The 22912-nt window shown below is 37.2% G+C and overlaps 1 protein-coding gene across 1 annotated transcript in view; it reads left to right on the forward strand.

The window, feature by feature from the left end:
• Window positions 1-22912, forward strand: part of LOC114463958 (dynein heavy chain 6, axonemal-like) — a 61992-nt gene that overhangs the window by 18136 nt on the left and 20944 nt on the right. The window contains exons 30-55 of the mRNA XM_028447869.1: window positions 828-938; window positions 1056-1181; window positions 1585-1740; window positions 2923-3084; window positions 5557-5694; window positions 6804-6971; window positions 7082-7230; window positions 8826-8933; window positions 9016-9142; window positions 9325-9537; window positions 10618-10839; window positions 10912-11034; window positions 11911-12093; window positions 13137-13280; window positions 14341-14562; window positions 15538-15685; window positions 15874-16031; window positions 16820-16951; window positions 17877-18048; window positions 19298-19444; window positions 19528-19601; window positions 19687-19841; window positions 21070-21301; window positions 21386-21538; window positions 21714-21854; window positions 22666-22908. Of these exons, the coding sequence (XP_028303670.1) occupies window positions 828-938; window positions 1056-1181; window positions 1585-1740; window positions 2923-3084; window positions 5557-5694; window positions 6804-6971; window positions 7082-7230; window positions 8826-8933; window positions 9016-9142; window positions 9325-9537; window positions 10618-10839; window positions 10912-11034; window positions 11911-12093; window positions 13137-13280; window positions 14341-14562; window positions 15538-15685; window positions 15874-16031; window positions 16820-16951; window positions 17877-18048; window positions 19298-19444; window positions 19528-19601; window positions 19687-19841; window positions 21070-21301; window positions 21386-21538; window positions 21714-21854; window positions 22666-22908 (4107 nt within the window). The remainder of the gene's footprint in view (window positions 1-827; window positions 939-1055; window positions 1182-1584; window positions 1741-2922; window positions 3085-5556; window positions 5695-6803; window positions 6972-7081; window positions 7231-8825; window positions 8934-9015; window positions 9143-9324; window positions 9538-10617; window positions 10840-10911; window positions 11035-11910; window positions 12094-13136; window positions 13281-14340; window positions 14563-15537; window positions 15686-15873; window positions 16032-16819; window positions 16952-17876; window positions 18049-19297; window positions 19445-19527; window positions 19602-19686; window positions 19842-21069; window positions 21302-21385; window positions 21539-21713; window positions 21855-22665; window positions 22909-22912) is intronic.

Here is a 22912-nt window from a genome sequence, read left to right on the forward strand (position 1 = left end):
CACGATTCACTTGCATACAGTAAACATCTCATGAAGAAACCAAATCTTGCACAATTGGATCCTAATTTATTTTCCACAAAGGTATAAAATAAAAGCTTTGTCAAAATGTACAACTCTTTTTTAAAATAAAATAACACCAATGAATTCAATCAAAAATTGAAAAATGCATTTCCTGAAGAAAATGCATGTGCTGATATTTACAGAATTGCATCTGCTGGAGGCTAAACACAATTTTTCGAGCGAAGCAAAAGTGCTTTTTTTATTTAAAAAGTGGCATCAGCAGAAAATAAAACAATGTCTAAAATAACTATAAATATATAAATAAAATAAAATAATTATTTACTCAGTCACGGTTGGGTGTAGAAATGTAATTAATTACTTTATTTCTTTTAAAACGTACTTAAGTACAAATAAAATGACTGATTTAGACATATACTCAAAAAAGTACAAGTACCCATAAAAGCAACGCAATTACAGTAAAGTGAATCTATTACTTTCACCTCTGAAAATCAGCAGTAAAAACATTTAAAATCAGCTTTAAAAACATAACATTTTTTATTTCTGATTAAAAAATCTCCCTGTCAATCATACACGGTAGAGAAAAAGAGCCTTTAACTTTGATGTGACGCTGACTCCAGCTCTGCTGCAGTTTGTTCCACTTCTTTGCTTCAGTCAGAAGCAAAGGGTTTTTTGTCTTCCTATATTTAAAATTATTTAATAATCTTATTTCAATCTAGATTAACTTTCCACCTACCTGTTTTTATGCCTTGAACTTGAATGGCTTTGAGAGCAATATTTTAATGTCAGTTCGTCCTGATGTCCACTAGGTGGTGCTGACAGTCTCACAGTTGATGTGGTGCGGGGAGATGGATGCCTGCTTGGAGGGGGAACAGGACCCCTTCACTGCTCTGCAGGAATTTGAGCTCACCAATTTTGATGTAAATCCCCCCCAAAATATTGATAACGTTATAATCTGTTGTTCATTTTTTTTAATTTGATCTAAATAGTATTTGTTTGTTGTTTATGGCTGACTTTGTTCTGTCTGTGCATTGCAGAGGTTAAATGCCTTGGCAGGTTTGGTCCGTGGACATCTCCCTGCTTTACATCGTAACATAATCACTGCCCTGATCACTATTGATGTCCACGCTCGGGACATTGTCACAGATCTGGTGAAAAAGAAGGTACAAAAAGAATCTAATCTTTGTTTTTCGGACAATTTTTTTCATGTTTTTTGGACACATTTTTTTTCTTCTTGGACTTAATTTTTTGTTTGTTGTTGGGACTTGTTTTTTTTTCAGTTTTTTGTGTAATTTTTTCCCCCTGTTTTTTTACACTTTTTTTTCTTCTGAAAATAGTTTGAAAGTAGTTCCAAGTATTTTTATAATTAAAAAAAAAATTGCACAAAAAACAGAACAAAATACTCTGAAAAATAATAAAATTACCCTGTAAAACAGAAGGACAAAAATAAATTAATTGTCAGAAAAACAGAGAAGAAATAGCCCAAAAAACAAACCCAAAAAAGTAACTGTTCAGAAAATAATGTGTATATTTTTTTTCCAAGTGACTTCACTCTTTTATGATCAGGTGGACAGTAGGTCTGACTTTGAATGGCAAAGACAGCTACGATACTACTGGGACCCCCAGACCGACACCTGTGTGGCCACAATGGCTCGTTCCACATACAACTACGGCTATGAGTATCTGGGGGCGTGTCCTCGGCTGGTCATCACGCCATTGACGGTAACACCAGATTTATACATACTTTTATTCCTTATTTTATAGTGTGAAATGTTAAAAAAGACTCAAGCGATATTACTCAAACAGAGAGCAATATTCAGCAGTATGAAAAAAACTTAGTCATTTATTATTAACCAATGGGCAGGGGCGGGTCTAGGAAATCCTAGTTAGGGGGGCACTGCAGGGTACAGACTCGGAGGTGGCACACTAAATTTCAAATAACAGATCAACCACTTAAAATACCAGTCAATACTGTTTACACTAATATATATATATATATATATATATATATATATATATATATATATATATATATATATATATATACTGTAATTATTTGCAACATGGGCCTTTCTCTTAGATTAGATTAAATTATATTAGATTCATTTCCGTCAGGGAAATTACAATTCCAGTAGCATGTTGAAGCAACAAAACGTGTTAAATAGTTTATCATATCTGCATTTGGATCAAATGCCAGCTTCGAAGGTTCCTACCCAGTATAGAGGTTTAAATCTCCATGCGATTAGAGAGATTAATGCATGACTATTTATTATAGAGCTTAAAAATGGTTTATCTGGACAAAAAATACTATATATACATAAACAGTACATATTAGTTAAGGTTGTAGATTTATCACTGTTTCAACAAAAAATAGATAACTTTACACGCTACAATTTAATTTGGATGGGGTGGCACTTGGGGTGGCCAATCAGATTTTAGAGCCGCCCTGCCCATGCCAATGCATACAGTTTAATCTTAATCAATGCAGGCTGATATAATCTGATACTCTCTTTTTTTCTCATATCGACTTAGATGCCCTTAATTAGAACATACACACAAATACTGCTTTCTTCTTGTGCCGTGTATTAACTAATAATTAAGCAAATATGAATTGCAACAATAAAAGCATTACACAGTGGTGCCAGGTGGAAGGATGATACTTCCTGTGTCATTTCTGGACACTTTCCAGCCATGTTTGTTGTGTCTTATCATTAGCAGATACCCTGCTCTTATTATATAAAATTGTATAATAATACTAATGATAAAATTAGTACCACACACCAAAGTACAGTTATCATTGAGCGTGGCTGATCTCCATCTGAACACTTGTGACTATTTAATGGTGTTTCTATTCTTTATTAGTATAATTAAACTGAGCTGTGGTTTGTTTTGTTCCTTATGTAGGATCGTTGTTATTTGTGTTTGATGGGAGCCCTTCAGCTCGACTTGGGTGGAGCTCCTGCAGGGCCCGCAGGAACTGGAAAGACTGAGACCACCAAAGACCTGGCGAAGGCCCTGGCCATCCAGTGTGTGGTCTTCAACTGCTCTGATGGACTTGACTACAAGGTGAGGGAGTTGTTATTTTGTATTATTTTCACTTAGTCTGGGTGTACTTTCAGTTACTTACCTCTAGATGGCGCTGCTGCAGAAGTATTTATAACGTGTGTGTTTGTGACGATTCAAAATGCAACAATAAAAAACCTGCTGGGTTGTACTTTTTATTTGTTGACAAATTGTACACCTATACTACTTTTATGTTCCCTCACAACCAACTAGCACAATGGAAATGTGATTCTTTTTATTTTATTTAAATGTTTTCATATAATAAAATAAACAGCATAAATACCAATTCATGCTTTAATGCTACTCATACATTGTATTGATTTTAATGTATTTATTTTATTATTTATTGCACAATATTGCCACAGTTTATTCTTAAACATAAACATATATTTATATTTCATGAAGCAGACAAATCCAGTCTGGACCTTTCACCTTGAAACACCCTTTGCATTTATTTTATTGTTAAATACTTCTTTCCTTACGGTGCAGAGAGACGGAAATCAATTGAAACTGTTGAAGGTTCATACAATATCTTTATGCTGTTTAAACTAGTGATGTAATTAATTCAAGATTTTGTAATTAATTAATCTCAATTAATCACCTAACAATATTTGACAAGAGAAGCAATGTTTTTAATGGATTTTGGTATATGACTGAATCAATGAAAACAATAAATGTGCTTAAACAACAAGATTGTATTTTTTATTTTCATCACTGAGTGCTAACTCACTAACTAATGCACAATATGAATAAAGAATATTATGATTGCATTGTTCACAAAGCACATTACTTAAATTTAAGTATGCTACATTCATGTTTTTCCGGATTTATTTTTTAAACTTTCTAAAAACAAGTTTGTTTTTGTTTATTAAAGGAGCATAGGACAGGATTTGAGAAAAAAATAAACATTCATTTTAAGTTTTTTTTTTTTTTAATGCTAATGGCGGATGAAGCGCTCTAAACCAAAGACAATGAGCTCACACACATTTCTACCTATTGTCTTGAACAGATTGTGATACATTTTGTGCTGCTGTTCTGGGCGTGAATTTCCCACGCAGTTCTGCAATGAGTTCAAATGACGCTGGTGCTCGACGGCTTGGAGAGGTGACCCGCTACTTGAAATAAAAAAGAATGAGAAGAAGACGGCTTGGAGATTGAAAGAAGACAAGCACAGTGGACTAAACTACTGTTTGGTTCCACAGATGTACGCAGAGGCATGTGCACAGATCTTGCAGTAAATAGTCACATGAACGGCGAGTAAATAAATAACCATGTCACAGTTGGAATGCGGATCAGGCTACGTTTTCTCGTCCGAGTCCGACTCAACAGTTAAAACTTCATTGTTTTTCTCTCAAAGTAATGACATATTTACTTCTGTTTTAGTGGTACCGATTTTATTAAAAAACAACTGTTAATGTCAACATCAGATCAGCGCATGGGTATCAAGTGAAAGTGACACACAAACAGGGTCGCAGTGCACGTAAGAGACCCATTGGATCTATTTACATAATCCATGTATCAGAGACAAGATAAATCCATGTTTTTGTGCAGAAAAAGGACTGTTTCAATGGTGTATTCCTTTATAACTGTCCTCTGCTTCATTTTTCCTCCACCATGGATCACGACTGCTACAGCAGGAAAGGAAGAACGCTGCACGCAAACGACACTATGTGACCCAACACGACCACCAGTTCTAAATATCTGTCCGAACCCGTCCGGTGCCGTCGGGTTCTGTCAGGGTTCGGTCGGGTATTCAATCCTCTAGTATATGCTGTGTTCCGATGATAAACAAACAGTTGATGTGCACTTCCACAGCGACTTGGCTGATGACTGCAGTTACACTAACCACTGTGGTGTCACTATTGAGTCTGATTTCTTGATCCTACCCTATGCTCCTTTAAAATAAAAAAAAGCAGTTAGTACAAAACGTTACAGAGAAGTGGAAACATTACAAATGCATTGTTGTTCAATGCAGCAATTCCTACCTTTAACCTGTTTAGCCTCAGCCTCTTTTCTCTGAAAATCACATACGCATAACAAATAACTTTTTTAAAGCTTCTACATGACCTACATGGCTTTTCAGATTGAAGTAGGACCTTTAGTGCTTCCAGTTGATGTGAATTTTTGGAAATATATGATACTGAGTGACCAAAAATTATGTTTTAAATACGAAATCTGTAGTACACCTAAAAAAAAGACGTGGGCTTCTTAAAAGTCATAGAATGTTTTTGGGCCTATACAACTCAAGAAATGGTGGAATCTTGGTGAAATTGTTGTTGCAGCCATAAGGAATGCACAGGGTGTGGAAAATGTCTTTTCATTTTTTCTGTGCAGTCAGCTTGTGCATTGTGCCACATAAAGGATTGTCAAAATACCAATAATAGAAAACCAGTTATTATAGTCTTATGATACCAAATGGTCCAAAATTATGATCACAGATGCAATTTAGTGAAATCTCTTCTTTGTCTCTTTCAGATGATGGGCCGCTTCTTCAGTGGGCTCGCTCAGTCGGGGGCCTGGTGTTGTTTTGATGAATTCAACCGAATCGACATTGAAGTGCTTTCTGTTATCGCCCAGCAGCTTATAACCATACGAAATGCTAAGGCTGCAAAGGTACGCCCAGGTAGAGAAAGAAACTAATGTGAGTTCATCTTATGTGTCAGCGCTTGGTACACAAAGTAACACCTTCATAAGGTAACATCACCGTAATAACTCAGTACAAGTCTTTGTTCACTTGTTTATTTATCATTAATGCACAACCTTTCATTGATTAACCTCAGTGTTTTAGTGGTTAGCACATCTACCTTCCAGCAGAAAGTCTTCTGGAACCCCGTCTGTGTGGAGTTTGCATGTTCTCCACATGCTTCCTTGAGTTTGGAATTTGGAATTTTTATGAAATTTGAACCCAAATTTTCTCAGGGGTGGCAAAACTAAGGTAATTTTCAAAGTTGGACATTTTCGATGGGAATTAACGGTACAACTCTCGGCACACAAGCAACTTGTAGGAACCACAGAGAAGTTTGATTCCTGGAGAAGTACATTTTACAAATTATATCTGAGCGTGATTTGCATTCCACTTAAAGGATTTATTCAACCTTATCAATAAGAGCCATATTTGAGTGACAAGGTAAATGTCTGATAGCCCACTGTCAACGCAGCAAATGAAGCTGTCTGTGCTCAGGCTGTAGGAGAAGGCAGAGTGAAAGCTACATATTGGTGAGTGTAATTGTTTATAATAAAGGGTACCATAGTGAATTTTAGCTTCAGAGGTTACAAAACCTGCAAAGTCAACTCAACTAAAGTCATAAAAAAACATGTATTTCTTGCAGCATCAAGTTTAGTTTGGGATCCACAGGAAACGTAAATAAAGAAAATCGATTTCCATAAGTCTTGTTTACAATTTGCTGCTACACAGAATCAAGGCATCTTTGAAAGTAGTTTGTGTAATGATAATAATTTCAATGCTATCTAATGCTGTTAGTGTGAGCTTTAAGTGCTGCGGTGTAAGAATCTTTCAGTTGCATCACGACACATTTATGGTCATTCTCTTAGAAGCAAATGGGCAACTTGCGAAAAACAACATTAAAAGGCCAAATTTAATCTTAAGAAATGATAATGTCAAATATTTTCTGGCACACTATTTAAGCTGTGTTGTTGCATTTAGCATCAACATGAAAAATGGTGTTGAATACATTTTGAAATAATCTTTTCTTGACTTGCAGATGTCCCGGTTTCGATTTGAGGGCAGAGAGATTAAGCTGGTGTCGACCTGTGCGGCCTTCATCACCATGAATCCAGGTTATGCTGGAAGAACAGAACTACCTGACAACCTCAAAGCCCTCTTCAGACCAATAGCCATGATGGTGCCAAATTATACACTGATCGCAGAGGTAACAGTGTGTGTTACTATAACTAGACGTCATCACACGTACTCACTTGTGATGTATTTTTCCTCACTATTGTGTTTTCTTTTTAACAATGTCCCAACTGTGCCACTCAGGTGATTTTGTATTCGGAGGGATTTGAATCCAGTAAGACTCTGGCGAGGAAAATGACCCAGATGTACAAGCTGTCCTCAGAGCAGCTGTCCCAGCAGGACCATTACGACTTTGGCATGAGGGCTGTCAAATCCGTCTTGGTCATGGCGGGGTTAGAGCAACACACACACACACATGCGCGCAATTACTGGTTAGAGCAACACACACACACATGCGCGCAATTACTGCAAGAGACATTGGACATTCCAAAAAGGATTCACAGATTCCACAGAAGCAAAAATCTATCAATAAATGTTCAAAATGTAGAGAGGAATGTTCAAGGCTCACAGCATAATAATCCAATTTGGAATGCTCAAATTAGAGAATGTATTGCAGTGTTCTACCTTCCTTTTATAGAACAAGCCTTAACCCTCCTATTATCCTTGGGGTCAATTTGACCCTTTTAAATGTTTATCTATCAAAAAACAATAGTTAACTTTATTTTTTGCTTCATACTTCATGACTTTTCCTTCATTTTATTGATTTCTCATGAGACCTTTCCCACACCATGGGCATGAATATGTGTGTGTATCTGTGTGAGTATGTGTGACCTACTACTCACACCTGCCAAGGTAGAACTGATATTTCCCACGCTGTGGAGGGCAGGGTATTTCCGCAAGACATTGGTAGTCCATGCAGACTAAGGGAGCAAACATATAAAAGCTTGCATGGCAGCGCTTTAGCCAAATCATTCCTCATTGTGCTCTGCGAGACGGAAAGGAAACCTTAAGGTCTACTGTCAATGAGGTTTTGGGACAGCTCTTTCACAGTAAAAGTTACATAGAGGAGAATGTGCCTGAAACAGAGGATTGTGTTCAGAAGGACCCTGATTTTCTTATCTGAAGTAGTAAATAAATATGGTCATGAGAGGAAAGGGTCACCAACATCAATCATAATGTTTCATTCTGTGAGAGTCATGAATTATACATGGGTTATGTATGTATTCAACAAATAATCAAAGTGTCTTACACAAAAACTTGGTCAATGATTTTCTGAAAATTATTTTCTGGATGCAAATATCCCTAGGGTCAGATTGACCCCAGGGGTAAAATGTGTTAATGATATTTGAGGATTATAGGCAAAGCAAGGCAAGGCAAGGCAAATTTATTTGCATAGCGCATTTCAATGTGCTTTACATGATAAAACATTCAATTGTTTAAAATCAATAAGAACATTTAAAAACATCAGGAAAATCAACTAAAATCATCAACAAACACATTACATTAACAACATGACCAAAAATCTCTCTCTCAATCATACGCAGTAGAGGAAAAAAGTGCCTTTAACTTTGATTTAAAAATGTTCACATTAGATACTGACTTCAGCTCTGCTGGCAGTTTGTTCCACTTCTTTGCAGCATAACAACTAAAAGCAGCATCACCATGTTTACTGTGAGCTCTGGGCTCCACTATCTGACCTGCGTCCATAGATCTGAGAGACCTGCTGGGTTCATACCTGACTAACATGTCACTGATGTATTCTGGACCAAACCCATTCACACATTTATACACCAGCAGCAGAACTTTCAAGTCTATTCTGAGGCTGACTGGGAGCCAGTGTAAAGACTTTAAAACTGGAGTAATGTGCTCTGACCTCTTTGTTCTGGTTAAGACCCGAGCTGCAGCATTCTGAACCAGCTGTAGCTGTTTGATGCTCTTGATAATAGGAGGGTTAAAGAGCCAAGTATAAATATGCATTTGTTTCCAGTTCTTTAAAAAGAAGTAATCCCCACCTGAGTGAGGACGTGGTTCTCATCCGAGCCTTGAGAGATTCCAATCTGCCAAAGTTCCTGACTAATGATGCTGAGCTGTTCGGGTACGTTTATTATTCACTTTCAGAAGATTTGTTAGTGAAAAATTGATGAGCAATTACTTGTCTGTGCTTTGATCCTTTTCAGCGGTATCCTCTCTGACCTGTTTCCTGGTGTGTGTATCCCTGAGCACGACTATGGTGTCCTGCACTCTACTATCCTGCAGTGTCTGGAGAAACGAGGCCTTCAGCCTCTTCTCAGTATGACCAAGAAGGTACGAGGTGGATTGCTTATAACTGTCTTTTAGCTTTGTGGACACAAACAAACCTAATCATTTTGTTATTTTCTTTCTAAAAATGTCATTGCACAATTTCAACTTTGTTCTTATCACAACTTGATCTCTAATTATTTAAATTCAGTGTTATATTTTGGATATGCTGCATTTCTTGCTTTCAGGTGATCCAGCTGTATGAGACCATGTTAGTGCGACATGGTGTGATGTTGGTGGGGCCCACTGGGGGAGGTAAAACCACCGTCTACACCATCCTGGCAGACACTCTGGAGGCCCTTCACCACACCGAGGAGCAAGCCAACAACCCATTCTTTCAACCTGTGAAGACCTACGTGCTAAATCCAAAATCTGTGTCAATGGGAGAGCTCTACGGAGAGGTGCTAAATACAGAAAGTTATGGAAAAGAAATTACCATAATCATCAACCATAGTTAAGCTCTATTAGTACTTATTTTGGATTGCTAGTGTGCGAGTACATTTTACTAGTAAAGTTCAGAAGTGACACTAGTACTACTAGGACTAGGAAACCTTTTTTGCTAAAAAGGGGGTGGGGAAGAACAACATCGGGATCAGAATTGGCTTTCAAAAATATGACAACCAATCAGAGAGCTGCAATTTTTTTAATCCCTCCTCCTCCATTCGCATTTGGTCTACTAGTACTACTAGTGGGATTTTGAGTGTAGTACTAGTAAAAAACAATTTTGTTTTAATATTAAAGGTTTTTGGCTAACTGGTGCATGAGTTAATGTAAAACAAAAGTATCTACTAGTAAACAATTTTGTGTTACTGGTTGATCTAATAGGCTTCAAATATGTTACTACTAAAAACTCAAAGCTTTACTAGTACTACTAGTAACTAGTTACTTACTTGTGCTTTACTAGTGAGGTTTAGTTTAGTTGGGGTTTAGTTTATTCAAGTCAAAAATCAAATGTTTCAATACATTTATATGCACATAAACACAAAAACACTCAAACAAAAGGCGATTATCATAACAAACGGCTGAAAAGGTTTTGCTCTGTGATTACAAGTGTAATGTAATGGTGTACTCACCCACTAGTGTGTCAAAAACCTTAACCAGTAAAACAACATTTTTGTTTCCTATCACGACTATTCATTCATCCATTTTCTGACCGGCTCGCTCCTTTTCAGGGTGGCAGCTGTCAGGGCTATCACAACTAGTACACTCAAAATCTACTACTCCTACTAGTAAAGACAAAAGATTCACTAGTAGTACTAGTAGACCTAATGCAAACGAAGTAGGATGGATTATAACCCAATCAAGCTCCCTCATTGGTTGTAATGTTTTTGAAAGCCTGAATTTGCTTTTCCACCTAATTTGCATATAAGGCTTAATAGTAGTACTATAGGCATGTTGACACTTTTTTTTCACACAAGTAAATTCTACTTGTGCACTAGTAAACTGAAATTGAGTTAAGGTACTCCGATCCACCACCACAGGTAAACACACTGACTCTTGAATGGCGGGATGGACTAATGGCCCTCAGCGTTCGTGAGGCCGTCAACGACTCTAGTGATGATCACAAGTGGGTGGTCTGCGACGGCCCGGTTGACGCGCTGTGGATTGAGAACATGAACACTGTGTTGGACGACAACAAGATGCTCTGCTTGGCCAACAGCGAGCGGATCAAACTGAGCCCATCCATTCACATGATGTTTGAGGTCAGATACAACTACACAGTCCGTCTTTGGTTCAGACTGCTGATTCACTGAATTGTTTCATGTTTGTTTTAGGTCCAGGACTTGGCCGTGGCATCTCCAGCCACAGTTAGTCGCTGTGGGATGGTGTTTGTTGATCCTGAAGATTTGAAGTGGATGCCCTACGTACGGACATGGATCAGCGGTCTGGAAGCAAAGGTTGTGTTATAATTTATTTTTTCATAGCATTATTAAAGAACGTGCACTGCATGGATGTGGTTAGAACTGTCAAAATCAGACAAATATACAAGCACAAGTTAACTTTTGACACAATATGGATCTGTATCTGCATTTTTATGTTGATGCCTCCTTGATCACAGACTAAAGTATTTTATTCCTTCTGCCATCATGCTGCTCATGGACTGATAGACTTGTATTATTTACAATACAATGTGGAAGGCTCCATTGTGGTTAAAAACTGACACAATGTCTTGATGAATCTGTATCTACCTTTTTATGTTGACGCCTACTTGATCACAGACTAAAGACTTGGGCTGCAGTCACACATCCAACATCCCACCACTATCCTTTTCCATAGCCCGTGTGTTGACGTGTTCCAGTTAATGTGCTTCACCAGGCTTTACAATTAGCAGAGCTGTTGTGTCAGCAAAACATTTGATGACACTAGCAACACAAACCTGACATTTATAGCACGCAGCATCATCACTGTTACTTTGTGGTGACTTGATGGGAGAGAAAATATGAATCATGTCTACCTCCATCACTTACCAGTTGATCAGACTAAAAATCTCTCTGTTGAAGCTTTGTATAATCCAGTGTGTTCTGTCTTTAAAAACACAATTACAAACATTTTCCTGATTGTTATTGCTGGTGTTCCTTGTGAAGTTTTACTTTAATTACATTTGTAGCTATTCCACAGTCATTAGAGCTCATTAGAGTTGTTTGAATTCACCTTGTATTGATTTTTTGGCTCGCAATTTAACCGAGGGGACTGTTTGTCTTTATCACAGAGACATCTACAGGCTGCAGAGGCTTTATTTTGGTTTTATATTCTTTGTTTTCACCTCACTTTAGCTCCCCCAGCCAGTGCGTGTCTACCTGCTGAGGCTGTTTGAACAACATGTTGAGAAAGGGCTACAGTTTGTGTCCAAGAATTGTACCCAGGCGATTCGTCAGGTGGATATCAGTAAAGTCACAACTCTCTGTTCCCTGCTGGAGGCGTTGCTGCTTGGGGAAGGAGGGCCGGACCTACATATGGTAGATTACACCCAATAATAGTCATTTTATGCTCTATGACAGTGTTTCTCAAATGGGGGTACGGAATGGCACTACAGGGGGTACTTGAGAGAAAGAGAGTGGAAAATTTACAACTTAAAGCAATATGTTGTTTTATAATGTTTATTTTGAGTTCAAAATGATAATCATCATTAGAGCATGAACTGAAAATACAAGGGTCAGTCTTGGTCCCATATAAGGGTGTAAGAAAAAATAGATTCTGCCATATATCTCAATATTTCACAGCGCAATTATCATATCAATCCAAAAAATGTCCAAATAATTTTTTTAATCACATTTTTTTAACAAAAAGAAAAATGTAATTGTGCGTAGAACGTAAAAGCTCATTCACTAGGTGTCAGTGAACCACATCAGACCTTGTTAAAATAGCTCACTCCTCAATGCATTTTAGCTATAAGTTGATTGAACTTTCATTAAACACACTGAGCACTTTTATAGATGTACTGTATGTGATTTAACAGTTTGACAAACTGCAATTACGGTTAGTTACCATTTGCTTGTTCTCGCAAGTTTTTAGAAAAATTAAATAAATTGTATTTCATAAAATTTTGTAATTGTAACGCTTTTCTTTATTTTCTGGATATATTGTATTGTGACATGCAAATTGTGACACGTCAGATTCATGTAGTGCACACCGCTAGTTCCACACCAGGCAGGAGATGACTGGAAACAATAAAAACTGAAATAAATCTAAAGAGGAGACACTAAATACTGTTTTTAGCTTATTTACAAAATGAGATTCTTTAAAATGTGTGTTATCAGATTAATTCCATCATTATGCTCTGTTGTTGTTATTCCACAGTATTCTGAGCAAAGTGTTATAGCCAAACTAAGGGGGTACTTGGATTCAGAAATAAGACAAAAAAGGGTACTTAAGCCAAAAAAGTTTGAGAACCACTGCTCTACGATTTATGAATTACATAGCAACATGCAAATATCAAATGAAGTATGAATGCTGGTTTTTAAATCCTAGGTCTTCTGGTGTTTGTGTGTTTTTCTGTTAGAGTTCCACTCAGCTCAACATGATCCTGTGTCAGACCTTTATCTTTTGCTACCTCTGGGCAGTGGGTGGAAACCTTCTGTGTTCATACTGGGATGCTTTTGACGATTTCCTTAAGCAGCAGTTTGAAGAGAACAGTGATGCTAAGGTGGGTAAATACAAATAAAAATATTTATTCAACTCATCAAGCTCTCCATCTTCATCCTCCTAAATGTCTAAATGTCTATCAAAATATAGGGGCACCAAATTATGAAACAATTATTCACACCTTGCAAAAAACTGTAAGACTTTGAAATGCTACAAAAGATGTTTTGGTTGCACCTAACTAGCTTTGTGGTACATTTTATTTTGTTTATTGTTGGATGAGTATTATGTTGAATTGTTTTTACAGAGATATTAACAATCCTTTTACAATCACTGGTGTTTTTTTATGTTTTTTCAATCTTATTGTATGTTAAGTAATTTTATTCATTTATCTTAGGTTATCTTTAGTTTTTGTATGCTCTTTGTATGTGTATATATTTTTTTAATTTCTGTTGTTTTCCAATAAGCTCTTTGAACTTTCTGCCTTTTCCTGCACTGTTTACCCATCTTTTATGTCGTAATGTGAATTGTAATGATAATAATAATACAAAAAAATAAACTCACATTTTGATGTTGTTGCTGTTGAATACACTAATGGCTATTTTTTACACTATCATCATAGTGATAAATCAGTAGTAATAGTGACATGCAATTATTTATGAACATCTAAAGCGTGTCAAACTCAAGGCCCAAAACATTCAAAACATGAATCATTGTGTAAATTACTATAATTCAGATGTAAATTGTTGTTGAAAGAACTGCAATTTTTTCCACAAAATCTCACCATATTAAATAAAAATTGGTCAAAAAATAAAAAAAAATTCAAAGGACATTTAAGTATCTATCACTTATTGCTTAGATATTGTTGATACTTTATGTCAAATTTATAACTGGAATTACAAGCATTAATGTTAAAATTGTTTGTTTTCCTGCCTAAATCCTGCAGCCCACTTGTGATCAAACTGGTCCATATGTGGCCCTTGAACTAAAATTTGAGTTTGACACCAGGTGAGCATGTCTGGTGATGACAACAAACGGCTTGTTTAGTTGTTTAAATACATGTTTGTACTTTTTATTAATGTGCGTTTTTCCTGGCTTATGTTACGCCATCTGTGTTGTTACAGCTTCCAAAGTCCCAGTCCCTGTGGAGTCTGTACATGAATTTTTCACACAAATGCCTGAAGCCTTGGCAGGGGATCGTCCCCTTATTTAAATACAGCCCAGAGCAACCGTTTTTCGAGATGGTCGTCCCCACTGCAGACACTGTTCGCTTTGGCTACCTGATGGAAAACCTACTGTCTGTGCGTCGTTCTGTTCTGTTTACTGGTGACACTGGAGTTGGGAAGGTAGAAATACTTAAGTTTTTGTTTTGTTTTTTTGCTGCGTTTGATTCGTGTAAGTCATTCCACATCATTTCAACAAATTACTAATTTGATCGGATGAATACTTTTTGAGATATGGCCAATTTAGTGAGGAGGATTTGTGTCGATTTTTGCGCGTCCATATTTTTCTTCCATTTTCAGCTTCCAATATCTCAGGAACTACATCACATAGGAAACTGGAATTTGGTATAGTAATATAGCTCCACCTACTTTCTCAGAATACTGTATACAATGCTATACGTCCAATCTGGACATGCCAGCCCCTCAAAATTGGGGTTTCAGACTCAAACATGATTGGGTCTTCAGTAAACAACTTAGCATATGCCTCAACTCCTTGTAATTTGATAAACTTTGAGCTACGTACATAGACTGTTGACATCAAAAATTAGTCATATATGCACCGGTTCTTCAGTGACAGTTTCTTCAAATCCCCAAAAATACTTGTTTTGCTATTTTCATTGGCCCATAACTGCATGTGGGAATATAAGAAAAAAAAATCTGATCGGTTTTAATTTAAACTATAAAGATGACTCTTTCTTGGGATATAAAACATTTTTTCTTCAAAAAAAACAAAGAAAAAAGGCTTTAGCTTTGGGTTATTTCACCACTCGCTAATATTGAAAATCCTTTACATGAGGCCATTGCAGTCTGTGTCTTATAATATAATGTGTTGTTTATTAGATTTTCATTAATAACATAAATATGAAAACCATTGCATCAGAAAAGCATTCATTTTTTAAAACAATATTAATTATGAATACATTTCTCATGTTTTTCCTTCAAAATACATTGATACACATGTATCAATACACATCGTCATTATGAATATTACCTGACGTCATCATTTGTTGAGATGTCATGGAATGACCCGTAAAGCAATTTAAAGTTGAGAAACATTTAGTGTCATTGATAATATTCCATACATGTTTGTTTTTATAGTCGGTGGTGGCTCGAGGCCTTCTTAACAGCATTCAAGAAAGTGCTGGTTACCTCCCAGTTTACATAAACTTCTCAGCCCAGACCTCCTCTGCCCGCACACAGGAGATCATCGAGTCCAAGTTGGAGAAAAAAAGGAGGAACATTCTGAGTAAGAACTCCTCCTTGGCATGAACATTGCAAACAAACTAATGGGATGATAATTTTGGACAACAATGCAGTTCAATCCCAAAACACATCAAGCAGTTTTCATTTCTCTAAAGTCATGTTATATCTTTTCTGCAGATTTAAAACTCAACCCCTCATTTGTCCTCTGGTTTTTGTTTTTCTATATTAAAGGACCTCCTAATAACAAGAAGTTGTTGGTCTTCGTGGATGATCTGAATATGCCAAAACTGGACAGATATGGCTCTCAGCCTCCTATCGAGCTCCTGCGTCAGTTTCAGGACTTTTCTGGCTTCTATGACAGAGGGAAATTCTTCTGGAAGGAAATCGAGGTAATCCAAGTAGATGTATGCCTTTGTATTGTGCGTTACTCAATCAACTACAAGAATAAAGGAGCTTTGTTTTTCCTTGTTCATTGGTTCCAACCTTCATTGGATCGTGACCTCACAAATTTGATATCACAGATTTCTGACGAGTCCATATTGTTTGTTATACTGTGCAGAGTAGGCCAGAATTAGTGCACAAAGTGACCAGATGTGCCAGGTCACATATATTTATACAGCATTTTATTGGAACTAGATTTATATTTGAGAAAGTCAAAGTCCAGAATATGTTTTTTTTAATATTGTGTGTGGTGTTATAATTTGAGAAATATATATATATATATTCAATTACTAGACATTTCAGGCAACCCAAGGTTGAGAAACACTGTCCTAGTTGAAGGAAAACATGCTTTTTTGTGGTGAATATGATTCTAACCAAATAGAATAGAATAACACTAGTTATTGCGTTGTAAAGAAATGTTAGTGTACTGGATTTATCAGACAACAGTGGAGCATTTTATTTACCATGTTTATGGACTAGAAGAAGCATAAAACATAAGGTAGGTCAACTCAATACCAAACCGATAATCTTTTGGAATGGCTTTTGTTTGTGTGAATAATTTAGGATTTTAATCTTCCGTAATGCAATACACTGCCCTTAACTGGAATCATGAGTGTAAAAAGCATAGTATGTTCTGATTCTACAGGTGATACTATAAGTGCTTGGTCACACTTTGTTGTGTGTCTCTTAAACAGACAGCCTCCCTCATTATTTTGGCTGTCATCTTCGTCTTTAGGAAATGACCATCGCTGCAGCATGTGCTCCACCAGGAGGCGGACGCAACCCTGTGACACCTCGGTTCATTCGACACTTCAGCCTGCTTTGCCTGCCAACTCCCTCAGAGCACAGCCTGAAGCACATCTTTAAAGTCAGCAACTTTTCTCACACACAGAACAAATCTTATCATCTCACCTCCACTAGAAATACAAATTTTCACAATTAATCACACAGTTTTCTGTAACTAATTGCGATTAATCACATTTTTCTACTTAAGACTGAAACTTGTAAAATATATTATTTGTGGAAAATCATGGAATTAATGTCGTATTAATACGCAGAATATAAATTCAAAGACCATTTTAATAACTTTCTTTGGTAACACTTGAAGCGTTATACATGAGGCTGACATTACGCTGTCATTATTTTGACATGACACCTGTCATTAGCATACACAAGGTGTGATGAAGGCTGTCATTAAGTGTTCGTTACGCTAACCCCTAACCCTACTGGATCCCTCCACCTAACCCAAAAAATGCCAACATAGCTCTAAAGGTGTCATAATTTAGCGAACAACACTTAATAGCCTTCATTACACCTCATTCATTCTACTGACAGATAATGACAGTGTAATGTCAGCCTTATTTATAAAACTTCACGTATAGTCTTTCTTTCAGCTTTGAATTAACGCTCAGTTTCCAAGTTTAGCAAAAAATTAAAATAAATGTCTTATATCCCCTTACAGAATATAGCAAAACCCAGATCTAGATAAATAGTATATTAAAGTACAGACTCACCACTTTGAGAATAAATGTTTAAAGAAAAGAAGTTCTAAACTTTTTACATGAACAAAGGTTTCAGTGATATACTGTAATATCCATGACACATACAGTATATTCACAAAATGTCACTTATAGGTTTTGATATTTGCCCTTGACCAGCACTAATTAGAACTGCTTGATATAAAATCATCACTTAGTCTCAATAGACTATTTTTTAGGTGTGCACGTTTCCTTTGTCATTTATTTACTTATGATCATGTTTGGTAATGTTTTTCATTTTCTGTATTCCCGTAGGCGATCCTCAGTGGTTTCCTCGTCGACTTTTCCCAGTCAGTGAAGGACTGCACTCAACAGATAGTTGACGCAGCCGTAGAGATTTACAACCGCTTAAGTGTGGATCTGCTGCCCACTCCAGCTAAATCCCATTATGTCTTCAATTTGAGGGACCTCTCCAAGTGTGTCCAAGGTGAGGCATCAGCATTCACATAAATGGCATTTTACAAACCGATGAGTGACAAATGAAGATTGTGTCAATGTAGATTCAAGTCATTTCAAGTAATTCACATTGATAAGGAGTCACAGATTTGTCTCCTCATCATCGCTATCATTAATCTACGTCCTCAGCTACGGCTATACATATTGGACTTTTTATAGATATCTGGTTGAACAAGGAGCTCAAATGAGCTTCAGTTAACCAAAGGAGTTTAAAGTGGATCTGCTGCTTTTCTAAGTATTGTACGTGATTGTATAATTCCCTAATGCTCTGGAATAAAAAGATGGACTGCGAATTTTGTGGGATGTTCCCTTAGATGCTACCTAAAAGATGGGTAGCTCAAATAGCTGAAGATGACTGCTGGCTGTAAATACCCCATGGGCCTCATGCAGCATTCGTTTCTATTCTGTTCTGCTAAATTTTTAGTTTCTTTTGTTTATTTTTGTGTTAAGAGAAAAAAGAAGAGAATTCAACTCTGCATGCATCAAACATTCTTAACATCCAAATCTGTTCCTACCCAGGAGTGCTTATTGTTGAATCCCACTTGATCATACACAGCGTCTTCCTCAAGCCAAGCACAGACCAAGGGATTTAGGAAATAATTGGAGGCACTGAGAGGGGAGTCATTTTTATTACTGAAATTTTGTAGAAAAAATGGATCTAATGTTAAAGTGAAAAGAGCAGCTCAAGAATATTACGTAATTATTTTAATGCCTGGTTCCTCAATACATCTAGAAGCAAAAGGTAAGCCATTTGGTTAGATGCTTGACCCGCAAAATTATCCCTTTCATAGTCTAGAGTGTTTTTCTTTTATCATAAACTAAGAAAAGATCAATTTCTTTGAAATATATAATAATGTAGGTTAGACTGATATGTCATATGTGGTTGTTGTTTTTTTGGTTTATTAGATTTAAATCATGTGTTATTGTGCATCGGACAAACATTCAAAGGCTGTGATGTTTTCTCTTATATTATCACAAATGCTCTCGACCTCTCTTAGAATTTTCTCTTACGTATTCCTAAAATTAGGAAACATTGATGAATCCCAAAAATCAATGGGTACGAACAAAAGTTGATACAAACATCTTTTCAAGTTTTTTCTTATCTGGCTTCTTGCATGAGGTCCAGTGTCTCACACTGATTGTGTACACACACATTGTTGCCACTTTTTTGCTTTAAACACAATCTTATATCCAACATTACCATAATGCTCCATGTTCAGGCATACTGCAGTGTGGGTCAAGCCATGTAAGAGACAAAACAAACATCTTTCGTCTCTTCTGCCACGAGTGTCAGCGTGTTTTCTACGACCGACTCATCAACAGTGAAGATAAGATGTATTTCAACTCCATCCTCTGTGAAACGGCCAGTAAGACAATTCCCAAAGGTGCATCTTTACCTGTTTTGATTTTGCTATTAATTATGCTATAATTTTCTTTCCCGTTCTTCAAGGTAGATATTTTGATATGAATTTGAAACCTGAATACTTTGTGACTCAGCCCATTATTTTTGGGGACTTCATGAAGGTTAGACTTCACTTAAGGATTATATGATTTTATTACACTTTAAGTATTCATTTTCCTCAATGAACACTTAAATCTATCCCTTTAGGTGGGAGCAGTTAAGGAAGATCGCCCTTACATGGATCTAACAGACATGACTCAAATACAAAATGTCCTCCAGCACTACCTTAATGACTATAACATGTCCTTCTCCAAGGAAACCAAGCTGGTTTTCTTCCAGGATGCCACTGAGCATGTCTCCAGGTGAGAAGACGACAGCTTGCCATGACACTGGCTCGGTTGACATTCTGATATTTAACTTTTCCGACGGCTGAGAGAAAGTTTTCACAGAAGTCGGTGCAAGATGTGAGAGAAATGTTGCCTGAAGGAATATAACAAATGTTGCATGGAACACTATACAAGCATCTATCAGTGATGTTTGTTTGTTTTATTGTCTGTTAACGATTTTTCAGTTCATTGACTTCTGTTGGCATGTTTATTATTCATGAATTATTTTATTTTTGACAGTTTTTGCCACACGTATAACAGTAGCTGGCAGTTTTTAAAAAAGATATGAATGCACTTTGTTCTTATTTTGATACAAAGGCATTTAAAGCTGCTAGGGATGATAATTCTTATCATATAAATCCATTGTGTAGACCAGACATCAGCAACTGGTAATTCATTGAGTTCTGAAGTTACATGAAGCCCAACATAACTCACACAACTCCAGAAACACAACAAATGCACAAAATGTCAACATACGTACACAAAATGATAACAAAAACACACTAAACAACCACTTAAACACAAAATGACTACAAAAACAACATGTAAGAAGGGCTTCAAAGACACACAAAATGCAAATGAAAATACGCAAAATGACAACACGAAAAAAACAAAAAAACAAACACACATGATGACTCGAAAAACACACAAAAAGCCAACAAAAATTTGTCATGTTGACAAGAAAATAGACACAAAATGTCTAAAAACTCAATCACCAAAAAAACCCTGTATTAATGGTCAGGTTGGTCTTTATTCTAAATGCTAGCATGCTAACATGTTGATATTGTGGCCCTTGCATCAGATCCAATCACATTGTTGTATCCACCACTCTGATTGAAGTTGCCCATCTCTTGTGTCGACCTAATGGAGCAATAAATTGAAGATCACGTGTTGAAAAAAAGATGCAAAAGGTTTAAAATGCTGCTGGAATGTTTGTTTTGATCTCCACCTTATGCACTCTCATTGTTTTTATTGTTGTAAATGTTTTTCTCATTGCATTGTGGGATTTGGAGTCCCATTGACGGATGCATAGAAGTGTTTTCAGTTTATTATTATCGTGATTCCTTGTGTTTCTTTGCCAAACAAAGACAGTGATTCATTTGACACCAGTTTTGTTTTAGACGTATAACTTTGAAAATTACAAAATGTTAAATGCTTAATTCTAAAATTGCCAATAATTGTCCCTGGCTCTCGCCATTATTAGGATTGCTCGTATGATTCGTCAGGAAAGAGGCAATGCCCTGCTGGTGGGTGTGGGAGGAACAGGCAAACAGTCGCTCACCCGGTTGGCTGCACACATGTGCGGCTACCGCTGCTTTGAGATCGAGCTCAGCCGAGGTTACAACTACGACTCTTTCCACGAGGACCTGCGGAGGCTCTACAAGATGGCTGGTCTGGAGGGAAAAGATTTGGTGTTCCTCTTTACAGACACGCAGGTGTTTATAAAACTGATTATGGTGGGGAAAGGGTTCACTTCAATCTGCTTAAACAAACAGATGCCTACTTATTTCTCATCGTAGATTGTGGTGGAGGAGTTTTTGGAGGACATCAACAACATGTTGAATTCAGGGGAGGTGCCCAACCTTTTTGAGAAAGATGAGCTGGAGCAGGTGCTTGCTGCAACGCGTCCAAAAGCCAAAGAGGCTGGAATCAGTGAGGAGAACAGGGACGAGGTATAGATATTGAAATAAAGAGGGCACATGATAATTTAGTTTTTTTCTAAAGAAATCTACAGTTTTCTGGTTTTGTTTTTTTACACATCCTTAGCACGCAACCGAAACGTTCCGCCATCAGCCCATTAACCAGCCCATTAACCAGCCCAGTGCTCTCTGTGTTGTGTGTTTTCAGGTGTTTCAGTATTTTATTTCTCGCGTACGTGAGAGGCTCCACATTGTGCTGTGCATGAGCCCCGTTGGCGACGCCTTCAGGTCTCGCTGCCGCATGTTTCCGTCACTGGTTAACTGCTGCACTATTGACTGGTTTGTGCAGGTACACCAACACAGCTGAGATGCTCTCAGTTTGTTTTATATAATAACAGTAATGTCCTTATTTTTACGTTAAAAAAACTCAGACACAACAATGAAAGTACAGATGATAAAAATAATAGAGTACATGTAATAAAGTTGTACTGCTAAAAGTAGCTTTACCATTTAAAAGCAAGTCTGAATAGATGAGTTTTGAGGTGTAATTTGAAAGAGTCCAGAGTGGTACAGTTTTGAAAGTCGAGAGGAAGTGCATTCCAGAGCGAGCGGGTGGCTGCAGAGAAGGTTCTCTTCCCCCAGGTTCAGTGCATGGTGCAAGGTGGAGAGAGGAAGTTAGCATCTGAAGAGTGGAGGTTATGAGAAGGGGCATAGGGGTTATGTTCAGTTAGATATGAGGGGCCTTGGTGGTGGAGGGCTTTGTAGGTGATGCAGAGAATCTTTCGGCATATGAAGCCAGTTCAATATTTGGAGGACAGGGGTGATGAGGTCTTGGGAGCGGGAGGTATAGACTGGTAGCAGAGTGATGGATGTACTGTAAATTGGTGAGGACTTATCCTTTACAACTCTGCATAATTTTATTAATATATTGATATGTTGGAAACTTTACACATCATTGTTTTTAATTTTCACTTTTCTTTTATGTGTATAATAGTTACATTTTTCTTGTTTAACATGGTTTCATTTGTTTCTGTATTGATTATTTATAGTCTATTTTATTTCTCTGCTGATTTCTTGATCAAAGAAACAATAATCTCGCTGGATACCCTTCCTCTAACCCCAATCATTTTCTCCTCTCTTGTTCGCCACTTGGTGCCCAGTGGCCTCGCGAGGCGCTGCTCTCAGTCTCCCAGGCTTTTTTCCAGAATGTGGACTTTGGCAGCGAGGAACTCAAACAAAGCTTTTCTGCCATGTGCGTGGAGATACACGTTAGTGTCACTGACATGGCCGAGCGCTTCTACGCCGAAGTCAGAAGGCGCTACTACACCACGCCCACATCCTATTTGGAGCTGATCAACCTTTACTTAAGTATGCTTGACAACAAGAGACAGGAGTTGGTTCTGGTAT

This window comes from Gouania willdenowi, chromosome 1 (assembly GCF_900634775.1).
Source record: "Gouania willdenowi chromosome 1, fGouWil2.1, whole genome shotgun sequence".
In the NCBI taxonomy this organism is placed as follows: Eukaryota; Metazoa; Chordata; class Actinopteri; order Blenniiformes; family Gobiesocidae; genus Gouania; species Gouania willdenowi.